The following is a 24,751-nucleotide window of genomic DNA, read 5'->3' on the forward strand; positions in this document are numbered from 1 at the left end:
AACAAATTGAGCCACAGATGGATTTCAGGGATGAAGGAGACTCAATGATGCTCATACGGCATTGAAGGCGGTAGCCTGCCATCTATGACGGTTTGTTGCAAAATAAACAGGAATAGTTTGAATCATAACATGAAAACAATAAGTTTCCGGTTATGAAATGCACTTATACTATTTTTATGGTCTAGAGAAATTTAAATCACAGTATATTTGTTGCGTAAAAAAGATTGGCTAGATACCGAATCTTTCCGAGCTTGATGTAGAACATCGCTAATCTGCAGTTAGGAAATAATATGCATTTTTTGTTTTGATCTTGTTGAAGAAATCCATTCGATCTGATTGATGAAACGTTGTAATGTAATCAAATGTTTAGAATGAGTTTGGACGTTTAAATGAAGTAAACTATTCCAAGGAATTTACATTCTTTCTAAGTAATCATGGATTCCTGCACAAGAAGCCTCAGCTAATTACACTATCATCATCATCATCACTATCATCAATTACACTATATAGTACTATATAGTATATGGCACTGAAACGGACATACTTTTTCATTGAGAACATAAATAAAGTAATATCAAAAGCTTTATTTAAACATAACTTTACAGTCATTTCTTACGTTTCTCTTCAGTGGTTTGTGATTTTTCTATCGTTTGGTTTGGTCTTGGAGGTGGTGGGACATTGGGGCGAGGCTTGGGCTTCAACTTAGGTGAGGAAAGAGTTCCTGTTTTCGAAGTTTGAGAAAGAATTCTTTCACGCGGACTTTTTTTCGGTGAAGGAGTAGAAATGTCAGACGCATTGAAAACTTGACTTGTCTTGAATTGCAATGTTGGAGGTGCTGCTGCTGCGTGAAGTTGAGTTTGCACCAGAGAAGTGCCACTTGAGACAAGTTTTCTATTTTGAACATAGGTGGGTGGATCCTCTATGGAATGGTAAGTATTCTCCTCATTGACTTCCTCATCAATCATTGAAGACTGGGGATTGTTTTGCTGAGAAGATACAGGATTGTTTTGATTATTGTCCTGAGCACAAGTAACGGTTGTTGTATAGTCATCCACATCATCTACCAAAGCTAAACGTTCAGCTTGCAGTTTATGTAAAGTATAACCACTCTTCCGGCGATTGCAAAAAATTTCTTTTCCACACTTTGCTTCCTCTGAAGATTCAATGTCCTTTAATCTATCTTGTTCGGGATCAGTTGCTTTTAAAACAACCGGTTTTGTTCTTGGAAGAGTGGAAGGTGACTTGGAAAGAGCAGTCTGTGTACTTGTAGAACCAACATTTTCGCTAGATAGCTTTGCAGCTATAACGGATGTAGCTAGATTGCTGGAAGTTTCAGGCTTCTGTGAAATTTTTGGTGGGCAAGGTTTCAACTGTGATCTTAGATTGAAAGATTCAGATGAAGGTTTCGGAGAACTTGGAAGTGGTTTTGAAGAAACAGGCTTATTGAGTAGAGGAGGAGGCTTGAGAGTAACAGTATTTTCGGTCACCTGATGGTTAGGAGATGATGATGATGAAAAGGTAGGTTTTGATGGTATTGATGGTGGCTTCTTCATGGGAGTTTTGTGCAAGGATGAAATGATTTGTGGTACAGGGTTATTGGTGTTGGATGGGTAATTGGATGGCTGTTGAAGTTCTGCTCCAACCCCTGAAAAGCAATGAATGGATTCCACGATATTTGAAGACGCCTGTTTGTTCATATTTAAAGAAGAAGATGTTTTATTTGTTGTAGAAGAAGTTTCATTGTTGATTGAATTCACAGAAGTTGCTGGTAAACGAGGAGATTGTCCGTTGTTTTGTCTCTTTAGTATCATTTCTGCAATCGGATGAAGTTTCTGCGATGAAGTTGGAGATTTTTCTTTGCTAGTGTCTTTGAGGAAATTTTTATCAATCGGTTGATCAACTTGGTCTTCATTTTGATCTTCTTTGATTAATTTCTTAAGTTTTGGTTTTGTTGGAAGAACGGGAGGAACTTTCCCACTTTTCTTTAGCGGTGAAGCTGATGGGGTTGAAAGTTCTGTGTTAGTAGGGAGCAATTTATTTGTTGGGGGCCTATATGGAAGTTTAGGAGCATAATTAGATGCTGTTCTAGGAAGAGGAGGAGGTTGGGCAAGAGTAGGTGGAAGAGGTGGAGGATCTTTTGGCATGGAAGACTTGCGATCAATAACTTCGAAGTCTTCCCCATCACCACTACCGCGAGCTTCAAAAACGCCACTGATGTGCTTTTCTTCTAATGGCGTCGGAGGGAGAGGTCTTTGTCCTGGGAAACATAAGACCAATTTCAAATCATGCTGTTTATGGTGAAAATGACTTAATTGTTTGGCATAGCATGATATATACACGGTTATAGGTGAATTGTTCGTAAACAGTTGTTCGTAAAACAATATTGTTCGTAAACGGTTGTTCGTAAAATTAATTCTTCCCCAGCTAGAAAGCTACGTATATTACACGTTGATTTTTGGTTGATTTTAGGTAGTATGGTATCTTAGGTAGAATTCAGGTGTTATTAAGGAGTTTGTGTACACCAACACAAATTCACTTGTTTAAAAAACATTTTTTTAGAGACATATTTTAGCTATCATTTAGTATGACTAGTTTGTAAATATGATTCTAGAAGTTTTATCAGGGATTATTTTTTGAATATAACGCTTGCAAAAATAACACGTGTTTTCCACGTATATTACACGTGTTCAAAATCCTATGATTATTTGACTAATTTTTAAGGTATATAAGGTAAAATCACACCCAGAAGAGGGCATACAAAAGAGAAAAAATGTTTACCCGAGCATAAGGATGTTTTACCGGGATTTTTTGTATTTTGATTATATGTTGTTTCCACGTGTATTGCACGTTTCCATCTGTTGAAAAGTAACACGTATTTTCCATGTATATTAAACGTGTTGAAGTTCTTTCGTTCATTTGGGCAATTTTTAATCTGTGTTAGGTAAAACTACCTCCCAAGGACGGTATAAACAGAAAGAATTCTCCACTCAAGTGGATTGGTGTCAACCACGCTCCTCCGCATTTTTTAGGATATAAGTTAGATTATGTGTTTTTGTAGGTGTCTTTACACGTTTTTATTACGTTATGTAAAAAGGAAACTTCATGACATTTTTTAGTCGCAAATTAATGTGATCTTTTAACGATAGTTCTTAGTGTAAATTTAAGTGGTCTCGCTTACTGATATTAAACAATTACTTACTAAGGTTTGGTACGGTAGCCACTTTAACAAGTCGAAATTCTGCCACTAAAAATGACTAGAATGAAACCGCCAACCAATCATAAGCCCGGTTTAAGTGACGTAAAAATGACAAAAAGAAGATGATAGAAAGCAAATTAAGTGATGGATTTTTTGTCAGCTGGTTGGTTTAGGGGTTTTGTCAGCTGGTTGGCTTTCATTGACGCGGGTTCGATTCCCACCACTGCTATTGCTCTTTTTCTTCTCTAATTCCAAATAAAGTTCAAAACAAGCGTTAACTCTCCGAATGAGTGCTAGAAGGGTCACAATTGGACAGTAGCCTCTTATACGTTACTCGACAATATGTGTTATACAAATGTGTTAAATAAATACAAATGTGTTAAATTGTTGATTTCAGATACGGTACGCGGAAATTAGGTAGAATGTGGGTGTAAAAACACGTAAAATCCACCACCAAATATACGTGTAATACACGTGAAATAGTGTCGACACTTATACGTGTATTATACGTGAAAATTAACGTATAATACACGACCCAAGGAACTTAGAATCTACGTGTCAGATACGAGGAAATTAGGTGTAATGCGGGTGTAAAACACGTAAAATCCACCACCAGATATACGTGTAATACACGTGAAATAGTGTCTACACATATGCGTGTAGTATACGTGAAAATTAACGTATAATACACGACCCAAGGTACATAGAATCTACGTGTCAGATACGAGGAAATTAGGTGTAATGCGCGTGTACAACACGTAAAATCCACCACCAAATATACGTGTAATGCACGTGAAATAGTGTCTACACATATGCGTGTATTATACGTGAAAATTAACGTATAATACACGACCCAAGGTACGTAGAATCTACGTGTCAGATACGAGGAAATTAGGTGTAATGCGGGTGTAAAACACGTAAAATCCACCACCAAATATACGTGGAAAACACGTGTATTAGTGTTGTCAGATACGAGGAAATTAGGTGTAATGCGGGCGTAAAACACGTAAAATCCACCACCAAATACACGTGTAATGCACGTGAAATAGTGTCTACACATATGCGTGTATTATACGTGAAAATTAACGTATAATACACGACCCAAGGTACGTAGAATCTACGTGTAATACACGTGAAATTTCTAGCTGGGTCGTAAAACAATTCTTCGTAAATCGTTGCTTCGTATACATCAATTGTTCGTATAGTGAATTGCTTGTAAATAGGTGATAGGTCAATTGTTTGTAAACAATTTTTCAGTTGTTACTCAGGGGCGCCGGAAGCGTGGGGCAGGGGGGCATCATGGAGGGACAGGGGGAAATGGTGCTCTTTTAAAGTCATGTAAGCTACTGCACATTTTGCAATATAACAATTTCTGCTATTCGCTTTTAGCCTAATTATAACACAGGCTAACAAAAATATTTTGGCACAAATAAAAATGAGAGTCGTTTTAAAGTATTGCAAGGCCCCTGATTCCGAAAATGCACTTAGTTTTTTCGAATTGGCTCTAGTTTTCGAGATATTCGACATTGAAAATAGTTTTGAAATCGTTAATCAAAAGCTTGCAATCAAAAGCTCAAAATAATATTCACAGCACAAATTTTGCAACACAGTAGGTTACATCGTTATAACATAGCATGATGTCCTTCTTTGTATACCGGACACTTGTATCATTACTCGATAGTGAGCTGATAGATGAGCATTATCGCTATATCTTACTTTAAAAGTTTAAAAAAAGTTGGCCTTTCAGCAACAAAAGTGCCCTTTTTCATAATCCTGCCCCTCCAGTCAAAAATTGTTTCGGCGCCCCTGTTGTTACTCGTGCAGGACATTTCCTTTGAAAATGCTCAAATCTCCAATAAGTAGTTTCTTGCCCTTGTGCGTTAAGTGCACTATAATCTTTGTAATAAAGCTGGCCACCATACAAAAGTTTTGGCTTTCCTTTTTCGCTGCCATTCTGAATCAGGGACTCTACAGTCTACACTCTGTCTGCTCGTCTACAGCACGTCACATCTAGCACATCTCTAGCATATACGCTACCCTAATTAATTGTTCGTAAAGAATTGTAACTATTTTACCAACGATTAGTAGCCTATTACGGTCAATTGCATGCACAAAAAAATGCTTTACAAAGAATTGTGTCACGAAGAATCAATTTTACGAACAATTGTTTACGAACAATTGTTTTACGAACAACTGTTTACGAAAAAAACGTTGGACACCTATATACACAGTAGCATTGTAAGTAACAATGTTGTGCCTTTGTTGTATTTTATAAGCTGAAAGCTTGGAGTTTATTCTGTTTACACTTTAGTCTGCGTAAATGTGGAATAAGGTCAACCATATTCAGGTAGCTATGGGTCGACAAAGTAAACATCTTGTACGTACAACATAAAAAAAAAAACTGAAAGAAAAAAACAAAACAAAACAACTAAGAGCTATATGGCACATACCGTACGGCTTTGAGAAATCGTCTTTCACCCTTATTTATTTCTGCGATTACATTGCACTTAACTTGCATTATATAAACTGGTTTTCCCATCTCCAACGAGAGGTGCAACTAAATAGAAAAATTAAAGTGTGATCTCACCTGGATGAGGTGGAGGGGAAAGTTTAGGTGTTGGAGGAGCAGGAGGACTAGAAAATGGCATAGAAATTGATCTTGGAGAGGAAGGACTCGGAATAAGATTATTTGAAGAGGGCAACTTATTTTTTCTGAGCTGAACTGAGATCATCTCTCCATCTTCTCCTTTTACTGTGGTCATAATAACGGGCTCTGCATTCTAAAAAAGATGGTTTTAATAACCAAATAATGCAAGAACCCATAATGCATTTTAAGCATTGTCAACATTATGGCTACAATATAAATTCACAGGCTAACGGATAACTTTTTGCATACTGTAAATACAGGTAAGTGTGAACCATACAATTTTAATTTTTTTGTTTTAGAAAATGCAAATGTTGACAAGAAATTCTTTTTTCTTTTTTCAAAGTATTCTCATAAACTGTTTTTGCTATATCGTAGAAACAAAATGATTTTTATGGATATTATTGGGATCTTTATTAAACAGATGATCTACAATGAAACCGACGTAAGTACAAGCTTTGAAATCCTTAAAGATAAGATCCGGTTAATTGACTCATTGATGCCTTAAATATTCGTTATCCAAAAATTTTATTCTGGAGACGATTTCAAGCAAAAAAATTTCTCGTAAAGATTTCCATACTTTATTTCAGTTCGTTGATATATCTTCTGGTAGCAAAAAAAAATGCATGTCCCTGAGTATATTTTTTTTAAATCCTCTCTAAACCAAGGTATTCATGTATGTAGCAGATGAAGCAGTTAGAAAACCCTTGGCCAGAGCTATATCGCTGTCGCATAATCCAATAGTGATATAACATAAGTAGCCTACCAACCGGTTTAGAACTGCACATGCGACAATTTCAAAAATAAATTTCTCCAAATTCATCAGACAGCGTAGGCTTCTGACTCAGTGAGTGGACTAGCACGACACCTTCCACATCAACTACTTCATAGACTATTAAATGTAAAGCAAGTTTATCATATCTTCTTTATCTATCTATCTATCTATCTATCTATCTATCTATCTATCTATCTATCTATCTATCTATCTATCTATCTATCTATCTATCTATCTATCTATCTATCTATCTATCTATCTATCTATCTATCTATCTATCTATCTATCTATCTATCTATCTATCTATCTATCTATCTATCTATCTATCTATCTATCTATCTATCTATCTATCTATCTATCTATCTATCTATCTATCTATCTATCTATCTATCTATCTATCTATCTATCTATCTATCTATCTATCTATCTATCTATCTATCTATCTATCTATCTATCTATCTATCTATCTATCTATCTATCTATCTATCTATCTATCTATCTATCTATCTATCTATCTATCTATCTATCTATCTATCTATCTTTTATTTTCTATGTAGAGTTGCTATATATGATATTTAAGACATTGAAAACTATACTTTTCCTCATACATGAGAAAAAATTTGATGTACACCAGACCCTATTAAACAAACTACTGTGCAAGCGACGTCGAGTCGGGCGAGGTGGAAAAGGTTTGTGTACCAACTATTTTGCTGAAACAATTAACTCATGTCAAAAATTATAGCATTTGCATTACAAAACACTGTCTAAAACTTCTTTCCACGATAGACAAAAATTTAACAAATGACTAAATGTCAACATTTTAGCTACAGTAGGCTACAGTAAACTAAAATTATAGTTTTACTTTGGTTCCCTGGTTAGATTCTTTTTTATCACCAGATTTGTTTTTGGACCCTCTTCCGCCCATTGCTGTGCCACCGTTTGAGATTCCGTTTTCTTGAAACTGCTGACTGCCGAGTTCTTGATTAGTTTGAGCAACACCTAGAAGCGATGAACAAGTCCAATGTAGTATTGCGCACACCGGAAAAGCCACTTAATAATGTAGCCTTGAAATGCAGGAAACAATTCACTGACTTACCGTCGTCAACAAATTCCAAATAAATGCTAGCGGGTAGTCCAATGGTTTCCATGTATGCGGCTTCGTTTGGCTAGAAACAAAACTTCAGATCGTTATTGGCAGTTGGTACTAAGAGGTTTATATCACATTTTCGTCATGTAATAATAATGCAATTAACTCATGATCTTTGTAATTGTATCGCAGTATTTTTTTCTTGTTATGCTATTTATAATATTCACCTACATTTGAGGTGACTTGCTGTCCATAGAGTACTGGATCTGCTTCATATATTTTTTTTATTCGTACCGGTATCCAGATTTATGTCTATAGTTGAAAAGTGGAGTTGGTTTTGGTTTTTGAATCTTTATGCTCGGACTGGCAAAGCCTTGATAGGTGATTCCTGGTAGTTTCGCATACTTGTAGAGGATTTTGACGCAGGACCGGTTACAGCGTGAAGTTTTCCGATTGTTGAAGTGTTGTTGCCGGTGAATTATTCCATCCATTATGTGCCGTTGAATAGAGAGCAGTCCTTAGAATGCGTTGCACACACCAAGAGTCGAACCAGCGCCGCTTGATCTTGAAATTTCTACGTTTACGAAGTCACGTGTTTGGGTGAATGGGAAGAGGAAGCCAATATTTGTAAGCTTATGTATTTTCAAGTATAACAGAAATACCTTGCCACGACAGAAACGTGTGGTCTTGATCGATATAAAACCACGATGTATTTTTCGAATGAATTTATTGCGAGGTGCGATTTTTGCACATTAAAATGACTTTTTGCAAAAGGATAATTGTGGTTGTATAATACTTAGTGCGTAGCCAAATCAGTTTAGGCGAGAACAAGGTTAATCGTCTTATGGTCCTTTCTTCTCTGGATAAGCAGTGTTTAATGCAAAGTCCAGTGTAAAGTCCAAGCTTCTTTAGTGTGAAATTTATTTTGGAAAAATCAAGTATGGAGCTAAAAAACGATTCTTAAATTTCTACCTTGTGGCAAAGCCTTATACTATATATAGTGTATTTATATATAGCATATTTTGTGCATTTTGTGCAATACACTGTATGTAGTGTATTTTGTGCATGGGATTAATGGGCTTGTATAAATTACATTTGAATACACGTTCTAAACCGCTTTTAGCAAAATTTGACAATGTCTTTGTAAAATCATAAGCTGCACGTTTACAGGTTGTTTATTTTACTAGATAAGTTACATCACCAAGCTTTGATAGAAATAAAGATACCACCCAAAGCTTACACCCTACGCTATTGTAGCCTACTAACACATTTTATTTCCATTGCGTGCGCGTGTATCTGTAATTTAAAAAAATGAATTCATAAACCCCGTGAGAAACCAAGTGATCAAATGAATTCTTTTTGACTGAGCACTGTTTTTACTGTTTTAAAAATAGATTGTAGAGTTAAAAAGTGATAAGACGTTTGACAGGATTTTCGTTCACAATCGATAAAATGAAGTCTCATTATTAAACTGTTCCACCGTTTCAGAAGTTGTTAGCCAAAGCTAAAATTAGTAAATCCGACTAAGGTGGTCTTTTATTGATAAGTTGTTCATTTTGCTACTTAAATTTGCCAACACCCTTCAATGACGCCATTGATCATGTCAAACTTGTTTTGAGTGTTGTCATGTTGTGATTAGAGCAATAAAATTCCTAAAATGTGTAACAACAAGATCTTGGCAGCTTATATTTGATATCTTTTTCGATATGATTAAGAAATTTAAACTTCAGCTGGTTTATATCTACAAACACGAGAAAAAGCTTTTGTTTAAGGTGGGGTGCATGTCATTCGTTGGGAGTGTCATATTGTCAGTTATTTTTGAATGACTTCATCAATGTTTCATAGATTGCCGAGAAGTGTTGGTTCTCATTATTGCTTGCTTTCTTTTGCAGACGAAGTTTTGATTCTAACGGTAATAAGTCGACGCTATTTCAACCAAATGCAACGTTGATTTTCACTCAGGTTGAAACTAGCATTGGCAATGTAATATCTTGGTTTTCCTACCTAACAAACTGCCCGAAACAGAAGCGACCATGTATTTATTTTGTTGCTGCAACGTCGTCAGAATGAAAAGCATTGAAATTGAGGCATTAGAGAAACAAATCTCTAACAAAGCATTCAAAGAATTCTTGAAGTATCAACTCGGACGTGGGTGTTTGGAATAATCTTACTTTTGCAGTGTGCAATCACTCATTGTAGCAATTGTGAGAACACAAGTGCAGGCTACAGAACATTTTTTAATGGAACACACTGCAAAATCGAGTCACATTGTTCAACAACAACAAAAAAAACATGTCAGCTCGATAGTCATTATGAGTAGGCTACTCACACGTACATGAGCCAATGCGTCTTTTACCCAAGTCTTAAAAGTGACAAAACAGCATCATAAAGAATGGCATATTATGACGTATTTTTATACACAAACAATAAGAATTATTTCATGACAAACCTCTATCCTTTTACATTTGTTGCTTTTCTATACAAAGTAGCCTATACCCGGAAGGTATTCTATTAAGTGCAAATGCTACCAAAAGCTTAGGAATGGTAATCTTGAAAGACTAGCTTTTTAAACTAAACAAAATCTTCAGATATGACTCAGACTCAGGTCGACATAGTTTCTCACCTGAATCGTTTCCTGGCTGTTGGATGACTGGGTTGAGTCTTGTTCGTCATCCGTTTGTTTGTCTTCTGAAGAACTAAAATAAATAAACAACGATGACGGTAGGTGACATTAGAAATCACACAATTCTTTGAAAAATTCCAATTATATTGAAAAGACAAATAAAATATTTTATTTTGTTAAAAACAAGTGAACTAGGGTCAACAAATATTAGCATATTGGTCTGCAACCAAAAAATATTTTATTTAACGCATAATTCACGTTAAACAGAAAAAAGTGGTACAAGACATAACGGTTTTGACATATCTGTAGGCTACCGATCAAAAAAGCAACAAAACAGATTCATAAAAAATTACCTGATTTAAAAATATATTTTTGTTGTACAGAAAGTGTGCAATGTAGGCCACGTCAATATATTGAATATGCCCACGAAATTTGATGGGATATGTCATTTTAGGACAGAAGTATTTTTATGACATCAACTACGACTCCGTAGCAAGAGCGATCTTCTCCTGCGAGGAAGTCAGCGCAACAAGGCTGATACTCAGTAATAGAACAGCAAGAATTGCGTGTTGCTTACTCAAACAGTGTAACTTGCCGATTATCCAATCAACAAGATGGGATTATCTCGGCTGCCGAGCTGATAACTCTTGCAACACTCAGCCCGCCGAGAAAGCTACAACTCCATGATTTAATCTTTTCATGCATTCAACTCCAAATGGAAAATTGACTGCTTTGTAGTTTTCTAAGGCGTAGGCCTACCTTCAAAAAGAGCTGGCTGCTTGAAGCAGGTTTAAAATATTAATCCTTGACATAAACCGCATACCGAACGGTTCGTAAAACCCACAATCAGTCTAAAATTGCACACCTCCTTCTACTCTACGCAATGGAACAACTGGGGCATCGTTTCTTCTGTAACCGCCCGGTTGTAATTTCCCATAGTATAAATACATTGTGCGCTTTTTGACTTTAGCTGAGTTTGGAAGTTGTCAAAAATTAGATGTAGACCAGATGTACAAGGCGATTTAATTTATTGATGTAAATTACGGTAGCTTTGTGGAAATGCCACGACGCTGAAGCAGCAAAATCAAGTCGTTAAGAAATTTAATTAATTAACTGTGTCGTGTGGCTATGCGTAGAATTTGAGGTTATGTGATTTTTTTTAGCACAATAGTGTCCACCCTATTATAACACCATGATCTTCCAGTTGTCAATTTCAGTATAAGTGAAAAATCTTCGCTAACTTCATTTAGCGGAAAAAAATCTCAGGAAGAAAAAAATCCTTTGCAAGAAATACCTCGTCAACAAATTAAGTGTTTTTCGACAGAAAAATGCAAAATAGAGTAACAAGAAATGTTGTACTTTTATGTATAATACATAGGGTATTAAGGAAATATACCAAGATGCATAAGCATATATTTTTCAGAGATGTCCATTACATAAAAGCAGCCGTTAATAAATTAGTTTCATTAAAACAATAGAGGGGGATGGTGTAAATTCAATCGCTTTCCATGGTGTGGTGATGCGTTGATCAACCATTAATGTTTTCAGAATCAAGTGATCGAGAATTTCTTTAGATCCGCTGGTGGTAGAAACATATTATTAGCATAATCGTGTTTAAAAAACACTTCCAGTTTCTCGGAAGTTCTTCCATTAACCTCTTATTCAAATTTACTGCAATAAAAAGTTGATTACAATACATAATCATTAATCACATAGCATACGTAATTGTTCTGCTGCGTAGGTTGTAAAAATTATGACGCGTATCTGTAAAGTTGTCAAGATTGTTTTGGTCACACAAACTGAGCAGTTATTCTAAACGAGCCAATCCTTAGATTTTTTGTGTGCATAAAATAATACCAATCCTTGATAGGGCAATTTTCACAACATCACATCTAAATCGTCACAGAACCGATTTCATGAAAATGGTGTTAATACAAAAGGGTTTTCTGCTGTTCTAAGTACGGTTTAGACAATTTAGATTCTTGTTCGTAATTTTGATGTTTCAAAAAGCTATAGCCATCAAAACTTATATTATGAGATCCATCAAAGCTAAATCTAACAAGTACGTAACACAGTCAAATTTTAATTAGTAAAGGTTTTCTGCAAATACTACCTTTGCTTTATCCCCTGCAAAAGACAAAAGAAAGTAAGAATATTCCAGACAAGCTAAAATTTTACTTAAAACTACTGTAAATGCTTTGTTTTGAAAACACAGTTTGACTAGTTTTCGGAAATGGTATAGAAACCTCTCTGTCAAACAAGTTTTTGGTTTTGCTGCAAACGCAATCGACATCGAGTATATTTTACAAGGTCTTCTTCCATGTAACATAAACATTTTGATTTTCTAAGAAAAATAAACCACTCACTTTTAAAAAATAGATTTGAAAGATGCATTTAGCGTTTTTTTCTTTGCAAAGTCAAACATGGCCAACTAAAGTCAAATAACAGAAATATTCTAACAACCGACAAAAGACTGAAAGACGCAATTATTTTGTGAATTATTTTTTATGTAGAAACTGAAATCATGAACTGAGAAATAGCGCATCTAAATATACGGTACTATTTTTTAATGTAATGTGATCGTGACCAAAATTTGCTGAGTAACGCGCATAAAACAACAGTTTAACAAAGATTTTCTCAACTTCAGTCACATATACCGATCTTTTCTCAAGCTCATGAACATTAACGAAAATATTAGATACGTATCCAGTCACATAAAAGCGTGCCTTATAAAGAGGGTTTCTATGCGACAAATTGTTTTCTTTGAAGCTTTTGCACGTGAATAAAACGACAAAATATGACATTGTTAAAGCAGCAAGAGATTATATCGTCGAAATGATAAACATCTCATTTGCGGCATACAAGCTACTTTACACAAGACAGGTCATTATATAAATAACTTTGCATTTGCCCACTACCGGCAAGCATGAAGTCTACAAAGACTACATTCAACAGCAGGAGAAAAGATTTGATATCAATTTGAAAAAAAAAAAACGATGCAAACAATTTGAATATTCTTATTATTGTATGCAATCTTCAAGAAATTAAGTGAACTACATCAGTACATCAGTACATCATTTTATGTCAAGTGCCTGTTGAGCTCAATGCAATAGTTGTCTTCTTTAAGCAAACCATTGTGCAAAGATGCTAAAGTTTTTTATTGGAATTCACAGATCCATAATCTTACGCACTTTTCCAACAGCTAAACTTATAGAAATTTATTGAAAATGTTTTATAGACGTCTTTTGTCCTGCACACACAATAGGTTTTTCAAATACTTTGGTGTTGTAAGCTATACCCTGCTCACAAGCTAGCATTTATTTCGCAATATCTGCAAAACGTGGAGCATCATTTTTGTCTTCATCGTTTCTGTATGAATAGAGAACTGACCTTTGGCTGCGGTTTTAGCTAAGCAAATCCATGTTGACTTAAAGCTGCTGAAAATCGCATCTTACTGTAACTTGTAAGCATTCAAGCAGAATGTAGCTTAAATTTAATATTGTTAGTATAATTACATGATTAACGCAGCTTCATAATGAAAAGTTGCTTTGCTAATTCAAACACAAGATCGCATTATTTTAAATGGTAGTGTTTCAAAGATCAATGTTTTAAACTCAGACAGTTTCGTTAAAATTTTTTTATGATCTTCTTACTAAATGTGTTCTGTTATAGAGCCTATTCTGCATAATACAAAAAAGTTTATGTGCCAATTTTTGAAAACCACTATGCACTTGACTCAAACAAAATCTGAACGGTGGTTTAGGGCTAGGTCAAAGTTGTCAGGCTGTTTTTTAACAAAAAATATATCGAGCTTACGACCCAAGCGTACGCTGACATTTTGTTGTAAAACGAAGGCAATGAAACTTTTTATTATAATAACAATTCACTTAAAAAACTTATTTTTAAAATGACATTCTTTTACCAAGTCGCTTCATGTTAACAACATTACAAAAAAAGCTCTTCTTGTTTACTTGAAATCGGATGATCGTTTTTCTCAACGCACCCGCAACTCTTGCAAACCGCAAAACCACAGCATCAAAATAGGTTTTGGATTAATAAAAAAGATTCAAATTTTTTGTTTGGCAAGTCACTGGTAATAACACAGAAAGGAAACACAACTAAGAAATAAAAAGTTGCATTTAGAAAACCGCAAAAATTGTCTACACTCTACCTCACCTTGATGTAGAAAACAAGTAAATTTATTATGTCGTTGAATAAATCTTAACGTTTTGATGGCCGTACTTTTTGCGTTATATAACCTACAATACATAGAGCAGACGCAAACATTACCGCAAGCTAATACAGTAAAGCAGAATTCTATATACAGCTTTGGCAGAGCAGTGTTTCTAATTTGGGCAAAATAAGGAAAATTTAATTTACAAAATTGATCTATCTTCATTAGTACTTTCTAAAAATACATCGGGTAATTCCAGAAATGCATTTTACTTTTCAGTTTATGTATAAACAAGAATTATTACCTAAAGCTTTTTCTTATTTATTAGCTGTTCTGTAACTTGCTGGGTACAAGAATCTGCAACTGCCATTGTACAAATGCGGCAAAATGATGAAAACCTTTCCGACATCTCACAAATTGTTGTTTATATTAATGTTTCAAATCTTCTTAAGGTTGTATGCAATACAGCAAGGGTAATTGGAGTCGCCATTTGTGTTAAACTTTAGAACTTTACAAATTGAAAAATAATTATTAACAGGAAAAAAACTTGACCAGAAAAGAAAAAAATAAATTAAATGAACTTCGAACTGAATTTAAAACCACCACTTTGTCGAAACGTTCACTAAACAGAAACACTGCAAAAACATTTAAACTTCTCCAGAAATACACCAAAATTAGATTATCACCGACAAGTCTAACTCAAGAAGGAATCTGAATTTACTTGATAAGTGATAATGAGATTAACGTTGCAAATGATGAACTTTCATCAGATAAACGTTGCAACTAGTGCTAGAAACGATAATTATCCTGATGAACACCCAAACTTTTCAGTATTCAATCATTGCTTTGATAATACTGTAAAACACAGAGAAAATGAAAAATCACAACAAATAACGATTGTTACTCATATCGTACATTCACAAAGTTTGTGCCAATGTTAAAATATATTCTTGTAGATGGATAACCATAATATTTTAACTCACTCTGTATTTATTATGTCTGCTCTACTTTGCATTGAGTACACTCATTGTTACATTGATTCTGTACAGTATACTGTACTGTATAATATTATTTATTACATTATTGTATTGTTTGAAGACAATTTTCATATAGCTCTGTAATAAAACAAGAAGACGTTTGGTTTAGTGTTTCAATTTCGTGGAAAATTAAGCTGGCCTTAAACAGTGTGATTTAAAAGTTAGGCTAAAGAGCAACTTTTCCATGCAAGATTAGTTTGTAACACATATTTACGCAATCATTAACAGAACTAATTTATCACGAAAAAAACGGGCATGTCCCCCCGAAACTTCCAAAATGGACTTAAAATGTGACTGCCGATATGCATTGGCACACGAAGGCTTCTTCTATTTTTTTACACCATTGAGTTATTGTTTGGCTGGTTTTTGGATAGCAGCAGTCAAAAAGACAATCATTAATCTCACCAAAGACAAAAACAAAACTCAAAAACATCGGCCAGTAACCAACATCTGTGTGAAGCTTAAGGCGGTTTAATAAAAAGTACCAGGGCTGCCAGGTTTGCTATGCTGTTGAGTGTTTTACCAGAGTTGTCCATATCTACTGCAAGGTCCACTGAGCCTAAACTGGTGGACCGTTCTCCTGGGTGCATCGCCACCTCAAAATAACGTCGTTCCCCGCCGCAACGGGGTGTAGCAGGCTGGTTCTCTAAAGTCTCTGACCTGGCTATGTTTATTGTGCTCTGTTAGCTGTGTTATTTAGTTGTACCCCTTCGTTCTTGATGAAAATAAAACAGTTCATTACCGTAAATAGTGTCGTTTTGGCTATACACTGTGCAAAAAATCCAGCGACTCTGTTCTGCACTGACAAGATAAAAAAAAAACAAGAAGTTGAGAAGTTTAACTTGACGCATAGTTAAGACGTGGTGTGATCCCATGATGACTACTGCTGGTAAATGGATGTTATTCCAAAAACCATCAATGAATGCTCCCCTCAAGAACATCTTTTGTACCCTATTGCCCACATGCGTTTATCATGATTTTTTATTACCTTGCCACTGCTCATGAATGACGACATGTCAGTTGAAGAGTTATTCACTTCTCTTCTTCTTTCGTGTGATTGGTCAGATTTCAAGGATTGTTCAGATTTCAGGGTAGGTGATGGATTGCCAGGTGAGTGTAGTTTCGTCCTGTTCTACTATGCCATGCATTCCATTTGGCGCCTTGTAAATGAGGCATTCAAGAACGACATGGTCAGCAGTTTGTTTGTCCGCGCCGCACTCGCAAACCATTGCGGGAGGCGGACCTCACTTGTACATATTGGAATGGAAGCGGCTGACTCCTATTCGAATTCTATTGAGTTTGACCAATGTCGGCCAGGGCAGGTCCATACCAGGACGGCGCGCCACCGGGTGAGATATAAAGTTACGAAGGTTAGTATCGGAGGCACACTATGCTGTGTTCTAAGTGTCTTCCCATATAATGTGCTGTACTGGTGGTAATGGTATAGTTGCTGAATGGTTGTAATGATTCAAGGGCATCTAGTTCAAAAGGGTGTCTTCACTTTCATCGCCGAGAAATTCCTGTGGAGATTCTCTTTACTGTTGTTATTATACATTACGCAATTGAAACTTTTTAACCGCAGAACAGAATATGTCAACGACCGAAGTATTACATCAAACAAAGACATCCCATGTTGAATCATTAGACATAAGCGTAAGTTTTGAACAGCGCACCGGAGAGCATTTCCTGCAACTATGTCACGTGTGATGTAAGTGAAGATATTGAAGTTATGTTTGACATCGCTTTTGTTTTGTGTAGCCTCTTACCTTCCCATCTACCTTTAGCTTCGTGTTTCCTGCTTGAAAGGAAAGTTGGTTGAGCTTACTAGTTGTCACAGCTGCAAGTTGACAATTGAAATTAATGACTAAGTACATGGACCGGACATCCTCAAGGCGGTACAATCATGTTTTGAATTTTTTACAAACTACAACGTTGTTGTTCTTGGCTTTACTTGTAAAACAAATCCGACCATCGTTAACATCAAAATAATCTTTTATTATTATCGTCTTTGCTTCCATTTTTATAGGTGAGGTAATTGATGCCGATCGATTCTTCCAATGCGTTTTGTCCTTGGTATTGCTTTCGTTTTTCTCTAATCAACTCTGAGTCTTTCTTCATGCAACCTTTTCATTTCAATCTTCTTTTCTTCTTATTGATTGCCAACTATCACTCTTATATGACTATTCAATTTTCTTCCAAGCGTTTCAGCCATTTCAATGTCATATCTCCTATTGACTTGTGTCTACTACTGTTGCTTACTACCTGACAGTGGCGCAACTCACTTTGCCTACGTTGTGGTCAGCATATTTTTTTGTTTTAACAAAAATAACAAATAATATTGAAATTTATCTAAAGTTTGTTGGCGATAACTTCTCATGCTGCTTGGGTTTAAGGAAATTGGTAAGTGCAAAAATTAAAAAGTGCTTGTACATACAGTAGTAGTCTGTAACTCAGATTAGTTTAGTTTTTCAGTAACATTACGTGTAGACTTTTGTTTCTCTAGAAATAAGTTTGGGTTAAATTAAAATAGGCTACATCAATTTAAAAATATTTTTCATCCATTTGGCTAATGAAGCATGCATAAGACAAAGAAGAATCTTCAACAAAACTTTGCTCACCTGACAAATTTCGAATATCCTAAATTTTTCAAGTTCACAATCGTTTGTGGTTTTGGCTTTAGCTGTTGTGTCTCTTTGTGCGCTGCGAGAAACTTTTGCACTTGTGTTTTCTTTTGGCTCGAGCTGTAATCAACAGACTTTGAATGCCGATACTCAAAGTCTTCTGCGGGATTGCGATATCCTGGAGAATTCACCGCATGTTGCGCCTGAGATTGTACAACGCAATCAATATTTACTGGATTCACTGAGGTTGCTTGGAGCATTTAGAGTAGAAGTCTGTTACAAACTCAGTGACAGAGTAACACCGCTCGAGAGCATGTATCTGTCAAGACACTAAGCATGCCTGAAGGTGGTCACGAAGATTAGCTTCATTGTCTTCCAGTGTACTTAATCTAAATCTTCAACTACCAGATGTCAGTAACCACACTGCACACGATAAAAAAGTGGCAAAGTGGAGAGAGCTTTCGGTTCGAGTGTTGGTCTTTCAAGTCAATACCAAATCGGGGACTTCATAAAAACAGCACCGATTTTGTTCTTTCTTGCGTTAGCGTTAGGCAGCGAGAAAATGCTGAGTAATAATGCAGTGAAAATGCTGAGTAATAATGCAGTTCAGGGGCGGCGCCAGCCAAAAATGAGTGGGGTGGACAAAAATATTTCGAGGTAATATACTACCATAAAGTATGGTCACTAAGATTACCGATTGCGATGTAACTCACTGCAGCTCGGTTGTGAAATTTATTGAAAAATGAACAAAAGGAAATTGAAAGGGGGCAAAAGCTCGTTTTACATTGAGCGCACTCTAAATTATGAACAAAAGAATAGAATGGGGCCAAACGTTCCCATACATTTCCTCTGCGGTCCATAGAATTGCCGACTACGATCTTGATGTTAGCAAGCATGTTGTTATTTTATGTCATGGAGCTGCAATGATAGGCGGCCTGATAAAAATTTATTGGGTGGCCCTTTAAACAGAATTAAAAAAAAACCTGGCTATTACCCAATAATACCCATAACCATAGGTTAAGAATCACTGTCACAAAAGTTTTATTTTGCGCTCGCAGGTCAGTTTAAAAGCTTTCACCAATTTTTGAGGCCCAGTGTTATCGGCAATGTCTCGCTCACTGCTGATCTGCACCAGATGTTCAAGTCTTTGTGATGACATGGCAGGTTGCAGATAATAATAATTTATTGTCTTAACTTTGCTGTGGATACGTTCACAAGATGCCACAGTCATGGACAAAGTAGCAACAGTAGCAATAGTTTGAAAAAATTCGCTGTACAAATGATTTAAGATCGTTTTGTCCACACAATTTCAAAAGTGAAGGCAAACACAACCACGCGGTCTTGGTCTATCCACTTTGGTGCTTTTTAAATTCTAGTTTCCACCTGTGTCAATTAGCTGACCTCAAGAAACGAAGATCCTATTGCCGCCCAACCTGATTTTCATCGAAATTATAGAATTTGACTAAATATTCAACTTTAGGCAAATTTGATGGAGACATTTGACATTAATTCACATGCTTGATCCGAGTAACGCTTTTTATGTTCATTTAGCATTCTGTCAAAGGATAAAGAAAAATCTCTTCTTAACTTTTCTGTAATGGATTCAGATTCACTCCACGGAAGACTGTTGCAACCTATCAATAATATCTGGCAATCTCGGAAATGGCTTGGTGGGTAGCGACATCGCTTAGCCGGCGTGGTGGTTTCACTAGTAATTTGATTTCTATCCGTAAACAGCGATGAGTTGAAAGCCAATTTGTTAAAATCTTCCTCTGAACGCAGTGAGTCAAATGCTCTTTTCAAGTCGTTGATAGCAGTAACCCTAGTGGTGAGATCCATTTCATCACTTTTTAAATAATCTGAAGCCTGTTTACTTAGCGAAAAGCATTTATGAGGAATAAGACTACCTAAGCATTAGAAATTTCAGTTTGCTTGATGCGGAACAACAAACCAGTAGCTACACCATTACCTTCGTTTGACATTTGTTGGAACATTGACAGCAGTGCTGGATATAGCCTACATTAATAACCCATTCACATCATCTGAACGTGCAGACCATATACGTAGCCCATATACGTGTCTATACGTAGCCTATCAGATAACGAGTGCAATGCAATTTTTCTAGACGTGATTCCCTCCTTTTTCAAATGCTCTTTAAAGAAAAAAATGTCTCTTGGGAGAACAGTCCATAAAGTGGTAGATGTTACCAATTGTTTCAAAAATTGTTTTGACTGTCGCTACATTTTCAACACTGTGCCCAAGCACAAGATTTAATCGGCGTGCAAAACAATGAAAATATACCAACAGTTTGGCACCCGCTGCAACTAGGTGTTGCAGTACACCTTCATCCTTTCCTGACATGTTGGTGGCCCCATCAAAACCTTTGCCTATTAAGTTAGGTCTTACAAAGCTTATGTCTTAGCTGTGATAAAAGCCATCACCTCAAAATGATAAAATTAGACTAGCCTACAATCAATCAATACAACAGAGCGATAACAATGAAGATTCTTCATTTCTTCGTATGTCAATGCTGTAAAAGTAATTCATACGTAAGAAGTTGAAATTAATTTATGACGTAGTCACTAGGCACCCCTAACCCCCTGCATACACCCCCAAGTTTTCTCATCGGATCTCGACGAATTACAAAATTGACTCTAAATAGGAGTGGGGTGGACATGTCCACCCCAGTCCACCCCGTGGCGCCGCTACTGATGCAGTTGTATCAAAAGTATGACACAAATTGAAAAACAATAGCTGCGAAAAACCATAGCATTCTACAGCAACAATGAATGAAACTACTGTACTGTTGTTAGAAACGTTTTCTTGGTAATAAAGCATAAAGAAAATCTCGTGCAGAACAAACAGCGCAATAATCAACGTATCGTTCGCAATAATTATTTTTTTTCAGACTAAGCGACCCATTGCCTTTGGGGTACGAGTAGCTCAGTACTTGCCGTTTGCCAACTGGTTCTAGAATTACGTTGCCTGAAACAATTTAGTTTGCAGCAATAGATATGTTTTCAGAGCACAACTTGTAATTTATTGGCGTGCGCAAAGAACAGGGGCTGGGAGTTAATCTTCCATTCATCCTGGTATCAAGAATTTTCAATATCATCTTTTACTTTTGCGTTTTTCATTCACAATTTTTTGTTATTTGTTGCTTGTGCTTATTTTTACATATAACTAAAAATTTGTTTGTGACGTAAGTGCGAGGGAAGGAGGACGCAAGGATAAACACGTAACTAGGCGCCATAATTCAAACCAATGTTAGCGAGTTTTGCACAAGTCTATTATTTATTTATCAGCTGATGGGCAGTGGCATACCCAGGAAAAAAATTGGGGGGGGGGGGGGCAAATATTTGATGAATTGAAGAGAACGACAAAGTGTTTGATTTAAGGCATCGCCACCTGATGTGTAGTGGCGTATCCTGGTGGGTTAAGCAAGGGAAGCAATAAAGCTGGCGGGGGGGGGGGGGGGGTTAGAGCGTGCCGAAGGTACGCGTATTCTAGGGGGTCCGGGGGCATACTCCCCCGGAAACTTTTTGCAAAATTACACTCAAATAATGGATTATAGCGCTTTCTGGAAACACTTTCAGGGTAATATTTGCATGAAATTTATAGGCAGATAAACAGCTATTAACTTATTAAAGGTAGCTGTTACACACAAACGGGCAAAAAGTGCGGCTAAAATAAGAGAACACAAAAAACTCAGCTACACAAAAACCCAACAGAGTAAGCGATGCTGAAATTGCTTCCACAGATTAGTTAAAAGAAGCGTAAATTGCGTAAACTTTGCGCGATTTACAATTTGTAAAATTTATTGGTGTCTTTCTGTATGTCTAAAACAAGTCCTGGGGGGTGTTAATAGCCAGATGTCTTGGAAAACGATATAAATTTATACAAATTATATTATATTTTCAACAAAGGGTTCAACTTCGGAATTCAAACTTTGAAAATTTTGGGGGGGGGAGCATGGCCCCTTTCGCCCCCCTGGATACGCCTATGCTGATGGGTGACCCAAGATCAGATACTTTTTACAACTTTTGTAAAGAATAACTTGCAACGAGTTATCGGAGTAGATGCATTGCCATTATACAATGTAAACTATCTTCAACCGTTGTTGTACCAAAATTGCAAGTTTTAAAAACTGAAAAATGACATTAGCTAAACCTATGTTGGGTTCTACAGACCTACATTATTACCATAGTTACCACCACGGCCAATGATAACAAACTGGTGCATCGGCATAAACTGTATTGTATTGAGACCTCATGTTTCTGATCACCAATTTATTGACCAAAAGTTTAAGTTGGTTCACTGACAAACCTGGTTTGGGGCAAACTTTGTTTGTTTGTTTGTTTATCTTTATCCTGCATTGCGGAAAAGCGGACTTGAGCGCTATGCATCGGTGTACGCTTTCCGACATACACCTGACCCACGCTGCAGCCGACGGCAATGTCTGTTTCCTGTTGTCTACTCCACTTGTGACTTAAATTTGGTATTACCCATTACTCGAAATCGATCACTAGGTAGAGGCAATTATCGTAAAGTTTCTTGCCCAGAGAAACAACAGCAAGTGCGGGTGGCTGGAGTCGAACATGCAGACTCTCGACTGCGAGGCTTCATTTTTATTTTTGTTCTATCTGCACCATTTTGTTGGTTTTCTTTACCATAAGTCCAGGCTTACACTGTTCTTGCTTAAAACAAAATCGGCTACTATAAATAAAATGAAAAAGTTCCTATTTCAATGATTTAAAAACAATTCAAGAAATTTCAGTTATTAAAGCTTTATTGGAGAACTTGCTTTGTCCTATGAGTGCTTAAAACCGAGTAGTAATTGTCACACTAACAATTAGTCAAACCTTAAGAAGAAACAAATTTATCTTTTTTGCATTCGAAACCTAATGTAAAATTTAAAACGAGGTTGGAATAATCAATCAGCTCTCCGTAAGCTTCATTTCATATACAGTAGAGAGACGTGTGTGACACTGAACCTTAATCAGCATTGCAAATAGTTTAACAAATGCAAATTCACCTCAACATACGCGCCTTCTTCTTCCACGTCCAGATTAAAATTGCATGTTGGTTGCAAAGACGTGTCTGAATACCGTTTAGAGGTGTCATGCAGTGGAGGAATTTTTATTGTCGATGGAAAATTTGTCAAGGCTTCTGAGTTTGAACACCGAACTTCAGATGATGTACTGGAAAGGTCGGGTGTGCTTTTGCTGTGTTTTATTATATTAGACGTAGGTGGTGTGACTATTTCTTCAGTTACTTCAGCTTGTTCCAGCCCAACACGAAGCTCTGACATGTCTACCATGTCAAACCTACCACCGACTTGATTTTCTGATTTTTCTTCGGCCAAAGCAACTGGCATAGGAGCCATATAAATTCCATCGTCTTCTGATGAGAGTTTGTTATTGCTAGCAGTAGGAAAAGCGTAGATGCCAGCAGGAACATCATTTGCAGATGGCATCACCGATAACGAATTAGGTTCAGCATAAATGGCATTTTCGTTTTTCCCAAGCTGCATTAACTGAATTTTTTGCTGAACTGTTAGCTCTGAACTATCCATACCATTGCTCTTGTTTGCCTGCATGAACCAAAGTACAGTACACCTTGGGACGGGAAAGCTTTTCTAAGATAAAGTACAGTCATTACAGATGATAGCAATTGCCACTTTCAGGAAGCCATTCTTGAATCACTCGTTTGTTTGGGCGCTTTGAGTAAGCTATTGTTTGTCATACGTCATCAAAATGCGTTTCGTGGCATCTGCTTAGCTCAGGTCAATGCAGTAGACTGTAAAATTATGGCTTGGGAGCTAAAGAAAATATAAATAGCTTACTTGTGTCTTTTTGATATGAGCAAATATCAAAAACGTTTAAATTTTGAGACATTTTAAAGTGAATTATCATAAGAAAGTACAAAACAGTGCATGAAATGCCACACTTCATGCATCTTCAATAGAAAGCTGAATAATTGTGCATAACAATTGTTTGAATATTTCATACGGTACGTGTTTTTATTCTAGCTGATTCTTTTCGGAAGAATTGCTAAAACACCAGCTTTGCTATGCCATAAAGCTACACGTCATGCATTTGGCAGTATCATTGCAAGGACACGTGCAATACGACCCAGGCAGCAAAATCCGTCATTTTTACATTGATTTAACGTCTTGTAAAATGACGGATTTTGCAGTCCAGGGACTATGCGTACCTGTGTAAAATAGGTGTGTTCAACCAACCATAGCACGACTGCAAAAACACTCATACAGTAAATCAATCGCACGAGAGGATAAGTTTTACAAAGTCTTTTTCATTCAACATTTTAACTTCCCATTCCCACAATAAATTAGCTGGAAAAATTGTAAGCACAAGTTTTACCACAAATAAAATTGGACATTCAATATTATGGGCACATTTAGTGACTACCTTTATTGTAGATTTTAATGTGATAAAAACGTTTTGAAATAAATTCTGCACATTTTGCACTTCAAAAAATGAATACCCTAAAGGCAATTTCTCAATCCAAAACTTACCAAAGAATAATCAATTTGCAAAATGCATGAAGCATTGTTCAGCAAAAATATGACGA

The 24,751-nt window shown here is 36.3% G+C and overlaps 1 protein-coding gene across 1 annotated transcript in view; it reads right to left on the reverse strand.

The window, feature by feature from the left end:
* The window catches only part of LOC145782944 (uncharacterized), a 34,177-nt gene extending 15,124 nt beyond the window's left edge, over positions 1–19,053 (reverse strand). Inside the window, exons 1-7 of the mRNA XM_082594704.1 lie at positions 19,000–19,053; positions 18,155–18,360; positions 10,326–10,398; positions 7,712–7,781; positions 7,478–7,614; positions 5,784–5,976; positions 617–2,257 (exon numbers count right to left, since the gene is read on the reverse strand). Of these exons, the coding sequence (XP_082450830.1) occupies positions 617–2,257; positions 5,784–5,976; positions 7,478–7,614; positions 7,712–7,781; positions 10,326–10,398; positions 18,155–18,360; positions 19,000–19,053 (2,374 nt within the window). The remainder of the gene's footprint in view (positions 1–616; positions 2,258–5,783; positions 5,977–7,477; positions 7,615–7,711; positions 7,782–10,325; positions 10,399–18,154; positions 18,361–18,999) is intronic.
* Between the last annotated feature and the right edge of the window lie 5,698 nt (positions 19,054–24,751).

This window comes from Aplidium turbinatum, chromosome 14, assembly GCF_918807975.1.
Source record: "Aplidium turbinatum chromosome 14, kaAplTurb1.1, whole genome shotgun sequence".
NCBI classification, from domain to species: Eukaryota; Metazoa; Chordata; class Ascidiacea; order Aplousobranchia; family Polyclinidae; genus Aplidium; species Aplidium turbinatum.